General features: G+C 64.6%; 1 protein-coding gene across 1 annotated transcript; it reads left to right on the top strand.

Annotated features, from left to right (window-relative positions):
- Positions 1-1,619: 1,619 nt before the first annotated feature.
- Positions 1,620-4,626, top strand: SLC25A1 (solute carrier family 25 member 1). The gene is made up of 9 exons (XM_059894555.1): positions 1,620-1,960; positions 2,187-2,294; positions 2,363-2,462; positions 2,545-2,683; positions 3,062-3,146; positions 3,290-3,394; positions 3,473-3,588; positions 3,665-3,738; positions 3,954-4,626. The coding sequence occupies exons 1-9, from the start codon at positions 1,876-1,878 to the stop codon at positions 4,066-4,068; spliced, it is 927 nt and encodes a 308-aa protein (XP_059750538.1). The 5' UTR covers positions 1,620-1,875; the 3' UTR covers positions 4,069-4,626.
- Positions 4,627-11,417: the final 6,791 nt, after the last annotated feature.

Here is an 11,417-nt window from a genome sequence, read left to right as displayed (position 1 = left end):
TGGGGTTCACCAGGGTCCCCCGCCCCATCTCCGCCTGGTTACAGAGGTCATGGTGGGTGCCCCGTGTGCCCGGCCTCAGCTCTAACTCTCCTGGAGGCTGTGTGCTTGCTGCCCAGCCCCCAACCAACCCCAGGCCCAGCCTGTATGCAGCCTGTCAGGCGGGCACTCGGCACTCCCTCCTCTTTGCAGGTGGACAGACTGGATGCCCCAGAGAGACTGTGGCAGTGAGAGGAGCACATGGTGGCACCTGCCCCTCTCCTGTTTGGTAGGGGGCAACCCGTAGTCCCTAGTACCCTGTCCCCTGGGGAGGGGAGGAGAGTGGGGCAGTGAATGACACCGCCTGCCCTCCCCTGGCTGGGTTTCGGGCAGGGTGGGATGGATGAGGAGGACAAAGGTCAGTGCTCCAGGACTGCTGGACTGGCATGGCCTCATCTTCCCAGATCTCCATGCCTGGCGGCTGCCCAGCTACAAATACTGCTGTCCCCCCTGCTGCCTGGCCCCGGGCAACAAGCCTGCACTTGCTCTGCACTGGAAAGCTGCCTGGACGGCCTGGCCGTGAGCAGACAGAGCGGTTGGTGTCCCCTACACAGAGGCTGCAGGAGGGACACAGGCCTGAAGTGTGTGGGCAGGCAGCACGGAGCCTCAGGCCTCCCACACCTGTGTCCTCCATACTCAGGCCCACCCAGCATTAATGTCAGTCTGTTTCTTAATATTTTGATGGGCATGCATGGACGCAGCCCACTAAGCTAAGTAGGTGTCTGTGTGGGGACTACGTTACAGCCTGGCCAGCCCTCTAGGGGCCCCACAACAGCAACTCCCACCATCCCTGAAGCCTCTGTGTGGTCTGGGCTGGCCTGAAGCCTGCTCCTTGGACCCCTGGCCACTCGGGGGCAGCAGGAGTCCTCACCCTGGGCCTCTCCTTCCGCAGGCCGCCGCTACGCTGACAGCAGGCCCGCTGCAGGCCCGCTGCAGGCCCGGCCTGCCGGATTCCCCGCCGGCTCCCTTGTGCAGCACCCTCTACGGGTCACTAACCTCCCCAAGGAGCGCGTCACGCCAGAAGCGCAGAGAACCCACGGGAGGCGGGACGCCTGGACGTCATTTATTTTGCTGGAGCCCAGTGATGGCAGCCTCTGAGCCACCCGGAGCCTGGGGCGGCCACTGACTGCCCGAGGCAACTGGCTGCGGCCGCCGCGCAGGAGGTGGACTCCGACCTCCGGGCCCTCTGGCTGGAGCCTGCACTCTTGGGGAGTCGAGCGCAAGTACTCCCAGGCGCAGGGGAACGGCGCCCTGTCCACTCCGCGCTGGCAGAGCTGCCCCCACCCCCCGGGTCACTTCGCGGACCCGCTGGACAGAACGTGTAACTCGCACATTAAATGAAAGTCTGTTTATCCGGGCCGAGCTTCCCCGCCGGTGCTGGCGTGGGCGGGAGGGGCCAGAAGAGCTGCGGGGCCTCTTGTGGGGGGGGAGGGCGGTGAGCAGAGCTTGTCACGGGCCTTCTCCCCACCGTGTGCGCCGCCCGGAGCCCGGAATCCCGCGGTGGCCTCGCGGCGCGTTGGGTGAGGGGCGGCCCCGCCCTCCCGGTAGAGAGGGGGCGGCCCCACGCGCCCCGGGGGCGGGGCTCCTGGGGCGGTGCCTAGTCGGGCCCGCGCGGCCATTGGCTGGGCCGCCGGCCCACCCGGCCTTAGTTTCCCGCGGGCTCCGGGCGGCCCGGGGGCGGCCCGGGGGCGGGGCTGGGCTCGGACTACGCAGGGCGGAGCCCCGGAGCGACGGGGCCGCCCCGCCCCGACCCATAACCGGCGCCGCCGCCGCCGCCGCCACGACCGAGCGCAGGAGCTCGGACCCGAGGCCGCCGCCGGGCCCCCCACCCCGCCCGCCATGGCCGCGCCCCGCGCTCTGGCGGCCGGCGCGCCCGCGCCTGGGAAGGCCTCGCTCACGCACCCGGGGAAGGCGATCCTGGCAGGTGGGGCACGCGCACACGGACCCCGACCCCCACCCGACCCTGCCGCGTTTCCGGGTGGGCCCGGGCCCCTCCGCGTGTCCCCGCGGGCGCCGCGCTAGGACCGCGGGAGGGGCGTGGGCCCGGCTCCCGGGCGGCGGGCAAAGTCCGGGCGGGGGCGGGGGAGGGGCACGCCGCCAGGGAGGGGGAGGGGTCTCAGCTCGGTCCGGGTCTCGGTCCTTCCCCGCAGGCGGCCTGGCGGGTGGCATTGAAATCTGCATCACCTTCCCCACCGAGTACGTGAAGACGCAGCTACAGCTGGACGAGCGCTCGCACCCGCCGCGCTACCGGGGCATCGGTGAGTGGGGGCGGCTGGCGGGGGCGGGCAGGCCGGCGGGTGGGGTCGTTGACCGCCCCCTCCCCCAGGGGACTGCGTGCGGCAGACGGTCCGCAACCATGGCGTCCTGGGCCTGTACCGCGGCCTCAGCTCCCTGCTCTACGGTTCCATTCCGAAGGCGGCCGTCAGGTGAGGTGGGCTCGGGGCCCGGCCGCGGGAGGGAGTCCCGGCCCCGCGGCGGCCCCTCTCATGCCTCTGCCTCCCACCCCAGGTTCGGGATGTTCGAGTTTCTCAGCAACCACATGCGGGACGCCCAGGGACGGCTGGACAGCACGCGCGGGCTGCTGTGCGGCCTGGGCGCTGGTGTGGCCGAGGCCGTGGTGGTCGTGTGCCCCATGGAGACTATCAAGGTGGGCAGGTCTCGGTAGGGGACAGGCGTGAGAGAGTGCTGGGGTGGCCGGGGTAGTGGTCTTGTGCCCGGTGGAGAGCATCAAGGTGGGCAGGAGTCTGCCTGGGGAGCCTGGAGCAGGAGGCCCGCTGGAAGAGCCTTCTGTGGACTGGACTCTATTCTGGAGGCAGTGGGAAGACAAGGTCTTAAAAAACTTAGGAGCACAAACCATAAGGTAACACGTGTTTGCTGCCTAAGTTGTGGGAAAAACCAGCAGACATGACGGTGGAGGCTCTTCGGTAAGGCGGCCCTCTTGCTTCTGGGGCCACGTGTCTCAGAGGCCAGGTGTGCCCTTGCCCTGACCCTTGGGAGCCAGCGCCTTTGCTTCCCTCTTTCTCAGGTGAAGTTCATCCATGACCAGACCTCCCCCAGCCCCAAATACAGAGGATTCTTCCATGGGGTCAGGGAGATCGTGCGGGAACAAGGTGAGCCACTCAGCCTTCCCCTCAGGTGGGGTTAGGGACCTGGGTCCGGCTGGAAAGGGCTGGCACCTCCCCTTCCTGCCTTGGCGCTCCTGCGGGCTGGGTCCTGGAGGCGTCAGCGTGACCGCAGTGCCTGCCTGCCCCAGGGCTGAAGGGGACGTACCAGGGCCTCACGGCCACCGTGCTGAAGCAGGGATCCAACCAGGCCATTCGCTTCTTCGTCATGACCTCCTTGCGCAACTGGTACCGAGGTGCGTCTGTGCCCCAAGACCCTACCTCCAGGCCTGGTCCTCCGTCCCCTTCTGACCGCAGCCCTCACGCCCATCCAGGGGACAACCCCAACAAGCCCATGAACCCTCTCATCACTGGTGTGTTTGGAGCCATCGCGGGCGCAGCCAGTGTCTTCGGGAACACTCCTCTGGACGTGATCAAGACTCGGATGCAGGTGGGGGTGGGACGGGGGCGGGGCCGGGAAGGGGTGGGACTGGCTGCTGAATCCCGCAGCTGCTGGTGTTCTGCAGGGCCTGGAGGCGCACAAGTACCGCAACACATGGGACTGTGGCCTGCAGATTCTGAGGAACGAGGGGCCCAAGGCGTAAGTGGGGAAGGGGCAGGGCTGCTGTCCCCACCCCAGGCCCCCGCCTTCCACCTGGGCCACACCCCACCTCCTGTCCACCCACCTCAGGCCCTCCCCTTGTCCTGTCCCCAAGGAGTCTGCTCTTTCTGCTCTTGCTCCTCCCTCCGATCTCTGGACCTATCCGCACTTTCCAGACACGCTGGCTTCATCTCCTCTTCACCCTCCCCGCCCAGGTTCTACAAGGGCACCATCCCCCGCCTGGGCCGGGTGTGCCTGGACGTGGCCATCGTGTTCGTCATCTATGACGAGGTGGTGAAGCTGCTCAACAAAGTGTGGAAGACGGACTGAACCCTGGGGTCTGCGCATGGGCTGCCCCCAGCGCCCCCTTCTCACAATTCCAGTGCAGTCGTGCCAAAAGGCCCCCTTCCCCTGTCCCTCACAGTCCATGGCCCAGGGCTGTCCCCTGTGGCCGTCAAGTCCATGTGTCCCCTGTGGTCTGTATGACACCACCATGGTGTCCATGTGTCCAGCTGAGACCGGGTGTTCCTCTGGCCTGTGAATCTGTGCCCACTTGTCCACGTGCTTACTCGTGTGCCTGTGTTTCGTGTTTCGTGTCCTGTGACCCACTTTCCAGGGTGCCCGTGTGGCCTGGGTCATGGCCCTGTAGCCATGGCCTGGTCCCAGCCCGGTGCCTTCCACCCTGGGCAGCAGGGGCATCACCCTGGCCTACCACAGCTGCCTCCGGGCCTCAGCCTGGCCTCACTGCATTCCAGGGGCTGCGTACCCCCCGCTTCTCCCGCCACTGGCCTTAACCAGCCCTTGGGCCCTCCCTCCGCCCAGGACAGGGTGGCACCTGCCACTCTCAGGACCACCCTTCCAAGGCAGAATAAACTGGATCCTGTTGCAGCCTCCTGTCCCTGTGTCAACCCATCTGTGGGTGGGCAGTGGTGGCCACGCCTCTGCCAAGGGCAGGCCCACTCCTCACCCGAGGACACTGTTGGGGCCAGGCAGGCTGGTGGGCAAGCGAGCTGTGGCCACAGTGTTAGCCCCTTGGGAGGCCTGGCACCAGGCCAAGGAACATCTGGCCTCCATCCAGGCCTTGCCTGTGGCCTGGGGGCAAGATCCTGCGGGGTCACCTGGCAGGCAACATTGAGTGGGCAGAGGAGAGCTGCCCCACGCTGGTGGCTGCGCCTGGAGACAGTGCTCTCGGGCTCTTGTCTGTCCTGCAGCCTGTGGCCCAGCCCAGCTTACCCCCTCATGGTTTCCCTGTGGTGGTCTGCTCGAGGGGCACTGCTTTGGGATGACCAATTTTTGGTCCCCTGAGACTCTGAGCAGGAGGTCCTTTCTTAATCCTTCACTTAGGCTGGGAGGTAGCAGCCCTGGGGCAGGAAGGGGTGGGCACTTAGAGCCCTCACCCCACAGTTCTGAACCTTAGGAAGGTGTCCCTCTTGCTGAAGACCCCCTATCCCGGGGCCCAGGCACAGCTGGGAGCCCAGCCCAGCATGGGGGCCAAAGAACCCTGAACTGGAGGGCCCCAGTGGCCCAGATCTGGCTGGGAACCACCACCCACAGGCCAGGTGGAGGAGGTGTGAACAGGATGGGATAAGCCAGTGCCCCAGGCTGTGAGGGGGCGAAGGACCTTCCTGTCCAAGGGACTCCACGGCAAAAGCCACACAAAGGGCTTAGCTCAGACTGGGAAATAACCTGCCCGCAGGAGACTCCCAGCAAGCAGGTCCCATTCCTGGAGCTGCTCTTCTGGGAGTGAGTCCCCCACCCCAGCAACCTCGCACAGCACCTGGTGTCTGGGGCAGATCTGGGGGCCAAGGGTGGGCTTGAGGGTGCAAGGGAATGTGGTGCAAGGACCAGGCTGTGTGCCCTCAGTGCTCACAGGAGATGCAGGAGAAAGGGCCCAGCAGCAAAGCTTGCCTGTTCACAGGCTGAGGCAAGCCACCTAATCTTCATTTCCCAACCTGTGAAATGAGGTGACACAAGAACCCACTCCAGCGGGCTATGAGGATGGAATGATGTAATGTCTGTAAGGCACTTAGAACAATGCTTTGCACAGAGTGAACCCTCGCGGGAGACTGCTGGCAGTGACCCAGGGTCCCAGGTAGTTCCTAGAGCGGGCAGAGCCCAGGAGCTGGGCCCTGAGGGGACTCAGTGCCCTGGAATTCTGACCTCTAGGAATGGCATCTGCTCACTGACTGCACCCTGAGTCCTGTCCCCATCCCCTTTCACGAGGAGGAAGGGGACAGGCTACACTGAACTGAAAGAAGGGCATGGGGACCTGTACCCAGGAGGGGCAGGGACCCCTCTCTTGTGCCACACAGCACAAGGTGGACAGCAGGTAGCCCAGCCAGAAAAGTTGGTTGAGCTGGGCCTGTGTCCCCTGGGGCTGTGAGCCTGGAGAAGCCACCAGCCCCAGTGGACCACTGGTCCCCCACCCTGGCCCTGCCCGTTCACACGTAGCTGGAATAAGTCGGCAGCCTCAGTTCCTGGAACTGAGACCTGAGGGGGAGGGGGGAGGGGGGAGGGGGAGGGGCGGGGTCTCTGAGCTGAGAGAAGACCAGCAAGGCTGGAGGGAAGTGAGCAGGTGGAGAGTGGCTAGAGAGGCAGGCAGATGCCTGGAGGGAGCCCAGCTGCATTTAACCAAGATCTTGAAGGCTGCAGGGAGGAGGCCGATGGCAGGGGACCTTGCCTTTGCAGCATTGGGGCAAAGGGGCAGAATGACGTGGGCAGATCTTTGAGCAGTAGGGAGGCAAAAGAATCAACTTCCAGTGTGATCCCCCACCAACCCGGACACACAGGCCAGGGCCAGGGAGAGCCCCAGGAGGTGACTGGGTCTGCATATCAGAAGAGAGATGTGATGTGAGCTGAGTGTGGAGACTCCAGGCCACCATATGCTGCCCACAGCCAGAGCCTCTGTGCCCAGCTGGAAGCCACTCAGCCTCAGGCAGCCTTCACCATCTGGCATCATCTTGAGCCTGGGATCATCACAAAATGTGCCCTGGACAATGGCCTGAGACACAGGCCAAGGGAGCACAGGGTGAGGTGGTGGCCACTCCTGGGACAGGGCTTGGCCAACCTCCAGCCCCATCGCAGAGGCCCTCAGGCAGCTGCCCTCCAGGGCCCCCCGCCCCCACTTCCTTGAGGCCTCTCCTCACCCACTATTGCACAGGCGTCCTCTGGCTTTTCCATGTCCTTGTGTAGGTGATGAATGGCAATCAGAGCTTAGTACACACACACAAAGAGTCACTCCTGACAAATGGGTCTCTCTCCTTTTAGCCAACAAAGAGAAATCTGTTTTTCGGGTTGTGCCCTCAGCCTTCACAGCGAACAAAATCTGAGCTGAGGATGCCAGAGTATTTTCCTCGCTGACATTCTACTTCCTACGTGTTCTCAGATTCCCTGGACCAGGATCCTTTGTATAAGGCACAGAATCGGGGGGGTCTGAGGATCTCCTGCCTCCTTAAGATCTGGCAACAGAGCCAAGGAGAGAGATGCAGGCACAGCGGAGAACTAGCCGAAAAGGACAATGGGAGGACCACAGAGAACACCTAGGATCGTGGACAAACGTAGCCTAGGCCAACAGAGTGGGTGACCCATGGAAAACATGGTGGTCCCTGGTGTGGCCTTGTAGCTCCCCTCGTCCCACGCCCATCTGGCGAATATCCCTAAGAGTAACCTCCCCTCTGCTCAGATTGGTCTAGGCCCTGACCCCTGACCCTCCCCAACTGTTGTCTGTTGCTGAAGACACCCTATCCCGGGGCCCAGGCACCCTCCCCAACTTTTGTTTCCTCGGCCTGGCCAGCCACTCCCACTTATTCCTCCATTGGCTAGGCCTGGCCCGGTGGCCCCACTTGGCCACAGGACTGTCATCTCCCGAATGACCTCCAGGGATGGGCCATCCCAGCGACCCTGCTCAGCAGCCGGCAGTGGCCTGTCGCCCAACCCCACGCTGAAAAGCGGTCTAGGGCTCAAGCTCTCGGGCCAAAAGGCCTGTCTGCCCCTGGCGGCCCTCCAGGCTGACCGCACCCTGGAGCCCCGCCTCTAGCCCACTATCCTCGCGGGCCGGGGGAACCCCACCCGACCCAGGGCTGTGATCGGGGAGGTAACGAAACCTCCGCGACCGGGTCCGGGGCGCGGGGAGAGGCTGTGCCCGCGTGCCGTCAGCTAAAGGCCGCAGACCTTCAGGGCGACTCAGCTCCCAGCCTCGGAGATCCAGAGACACTCAGGAAGCTTTCCGGACCCGCTCGTGAGGAAAGAACCGAACTCGCCGGGGCGGGAACCCGCGACGCCGGCAGGGACCTCGGGGCCTGGCCGCACAGAAGGAGCAGCCGAGGCTGGTAGGAGTGGCGCCGCTCACGCCCGGAATTCGTGCGGCGCGCGCTGATGGCGTCACTGCGCGCCCGGCCGGCGCAGGCCCGCGCATGCGCTCGGCCCGCAATCGGAAGGCCCCTCCTGCTCACTGCCGCCAGACCCAGGTCCTCGGAGCGGATCGCCTGTGCACCGACCTCGTCTGCAGCCTCCAACAGTCAGCACTCGGCCGGCGCAGCCACCATCGCCCACCCTCCCCAACGTCCAACGCCCACGCTGGACGCTGCTACGGGCGTTCCTGACGCGCCTGCCTGAGGCTCACCCCTGTGTCTTCCTCCCCGTGCAGCTTTTTGCTCCAAGGTCCCCAGTCTCAGCCACGGGAAAGGAGATAGGGTCGCGGGATGGGACCAGGAGGTCCACCAGCCTCTCCACTGATGGCGCCGCCCAGTCCTGCCTGCCTGGCCATCTCCAACCCAGCCACCTGTTTCCAGCCGTGGGCTCAAGTAAGGCACGGTGGCCATGGCACATCCCCATGGAAGAGGAGGCCAGGGCAGCCATATGGTGCAGGCACATCCCTCTAAGTCCCCCACTTCCGGAGCCTGTCATTACCAACCCAGGAGGAGGAGTGGGGCCTGGGGCATGTCCCTCCAGAAGGCAGCAGTAAACACAGGTGGCACCCGTGGTCAGTGGGCCTCCTGCCAGGACCTTTCCTCCTCTCAGTCAGCCCCACTTCTCAGATGGGAAAACCCAGGCAGAGACAGAGGAACTCTCTGGGATCTATGGAGGCCCAGGTCTGCACAGTCCTCACCCTGCCCCACCTAATGAGGGACCTGAAAATCAGCGGTTGAGGAGGCCGCAGGTGGCGTTAAATCAGCTGGCTCAGGGGTCCACACCCTGGGATGGGATTCCAAGGGAGAGATGGAGGGTCTGCAAGCAGTGGCTCCTCCCTGGCCTTGGACAGCATCCCCTTGGTCTGCGACCTGCTTCCTGGCCTTGTGGGATGGGGAGGGGTGTGTGCCTTGCTTTGGAACCCGAGCTCAGTGGGGAGGCCGGCACCAAGTCCACAAGGGGTGAACGGAGCCAGACGTGGAGTGTGGAGGGGAACAGGATGGGGAGGAGCCGGCCAGGAGAAGGGAAGGGGTCCCTGAGGACAGGCAGGGGCTGTGCCCTGACCTCCCGCAGAGGCTGGCAGAGGTGGAGGCTGCAGCCAAGACCCAGGCTCCACTCACACCTGCTGGGCCAGGTGCACGCGTAACCCGTTGGCCTGATGGACCGAGGGGTTCATCCCTTCCTCTGGTTCTCGGGGCCGGGCTTGGCCCAGTCACCGCTGGGGAAACCGAGACCAGCCCGGGGCCTGGACTGCAGAGGTCCCGCGGTCGCTCCACCGAGGGGTCCACTGCGCGCGCGTCCCGCTGACAATTGAGTGGCCAAAGCAGATTAACCCTCGTGCTAATCCCCGCTAATGGTTTCAGAATCCCCGGCGCCCAGCGGCTAAGCCGGCCTTTCTCCGCGGCGCAGCCGGCCCTCCCCGGCGGCCTCAGCCCGCGGCCGCGCGATGCTATCTCGGCCCCGCCGCGCTAATCCCCGCGCTCTCTTTCTTCCCAGGCCCGCTCGAGATCGGCCGATTGGCACTTGATTACGGCTGCTATCGAGGGCCTCTTTGTGCTGAGGGCCCTAAATCCCCTAATTCCGTGATAAAGAAGGCATTAGCGGGCGTTTGCTGCTGAGAAATGCACCGGCATGAAAGAAAGCAATCAGGGGAATCCTGATGGCCTCGCCTGTCCCGCCAGGGAGGGGGCGGGAAAGGGAGCCCGGGTGGGAGCTGCGGGGAGAGGGAGGGTGGGGGCCGCTTCCCACCTCCATCCCGAGTCCGCCTTCCCCAGCCCCGAGCTGCGCCCAGGACCCCTCCCCGCCCCCACCCTGGCTGCCCAGGAACCACGCTCCCCGCCTCCCCTCTGGCCTCACCTCCGCACTTGCTGGGACCTAACCCCCAAACCGGCCCTGGACCTTGCTGGGCCTACCTTGCGCTCCGGCCTCTGACTGTCCAAAGCCCGTGGTTCCTCAGGACTTACCTGCAGATCCATTCCCTTGGCCCCTGATGCTCCTCTGGCCCCTCCTCACCCCCCGGAGCCCCTGCCCCCCATCTGCCCCTGTCTCTTGGCACTGACCAGCTTTGACCAGTCCTGGAAGCAGCTGGGTCTGCTCTTTAGTCCGGGAAACAGAAGGGAGGGCAGCCGGGAGCGACTGGGATTGTGGAGGGAGCGTGTGCAGGGGGAGGGGGCCTGAGACCCCTGGCAGCGGGCAGGTGGGGTGCGCAGGGAAGGCCCCTCTGCAGAAGCCACGCTGAACCCCATGATGGGGCTGAGCGCACTGGGTTGGCTGCGAGCTGGGCGCAGTGGCGGAGCTGACCCAGAGCCTGGGCAGCTGGAGGAAGGAGGCAGAGGCCAGCTGGGGCAGGTGGACAGAGGTGTCAGAGTCCAGGGGCTGGGGGAGCACGGAGATGAGGCGGCTGATCCTCTTATCCTGAGCGTTTGGAGCAGGGGAGCGCCGTGATTGGATCTGTATGCAGACTGCACCTGAGCCACCACAGCAGGCTCACTTTGGGGAGGGTCTCAGGCCAGGAGAGTAGCCGGGAGTAGGTAGAAAGGCCGTTGTGGGGGCCCAGGTGACCGGCATCTGCATTGGCATTGAGGCGGGTGGCAGAACTGGTGAGATTTGGGGGTGGCAGTAGGGGAATGTCCAGCACTGCATGCAGTTTGAGGCTTGGGCAGCTCTGAGGGCAGGTGGGTGTCATGGAGGCACATGGGTGGGTGGGCTGGTGTGCATTTACCATGGTGAACAGAAGTCTAGGTGTTGTTTATCTAGGTGGCGAGGTGAAAAGGCAGGCCGTTTACCAAGGAGGACCAGTGTGTGGGTGTGGACCAGCAGATGGTGTCGTGGACCCCTTCAGTGGTCAGCTCACCCATCCTGCCCCTCTTGAGTGTTAGCGAGCAATGGTGCACAGCTGCCTCCACCTTGGAATGTTGCCCTGGGTGATGGAGCCACCTACACAGCAGACAAGGACTGACCGGCATAGGGACTAAAAGGCTGGTCCCTGCTTCCTCGAGACAGTTGAAATCTGAAGCAGCCTGTGTCTGCCCCAGTGCTTCCCTGGGGGGTTCCACGGACCCAGATGCCTTGTCGCTTAACACTCCACCCCTCACCCAGCTCTGTCCTGCTTCCAGCGTGACCACCCGTGTCACCCTGTTCATCAGTTTCCCAGGAGGCAGGACTCTCAGTGTGCAACTGGGATGGTTAGTCCCCCTATGCTTCTGTTGTGTCCCCCCAAAAAGAGATGTTGAAGTCCTAAGTGTTGGTACATGTGTTGACCCTCCTTCGAG

Source organism: Balaenoptera ricei, chromosome 14, assembly GCF_028023285.1.
Source record: "Balaenoptera ricei isolate mBalRic1 chromosome 14, mBalRic1.hap2, whole genome shotgun sequence".
NCBI classification, from domain to species: Eukaryota; Metazoa; Chordata; class Mammalia; order Artiodactyla; family Balaenopteridae; genus Balaenoptera; species Balaenoptera ricei.
This window is presented reverse-complemented; position numbering and strand designations above follow the sequence as displayed.

Bases quoted from the DNA above. Each gene is read 5' to 3' on its own strand.
- SLC25A1 (XM_059894555.1), top strand. From the start codon at position 1,876: ATGGCCGCGCCCCGCGCTCTGGCGGCCGGCGCGCCCGCGCCTGGGAAG. The intron at 2,295-2,362 runs GTGAGTGGGGGC...CCCCTCCCCCAG, and splicing joins GCCGCGCTACCGGGGCATCG to GGGACTGCGTGCGGCAGACG. The intron at 3,739-3,953 runs GTAAGTGGGGAA...CTCCCCGCCCAG, and splicing joins AGGAACGAGGGGCCCAAGGC to GTTCTACAAGGGCACCATCC.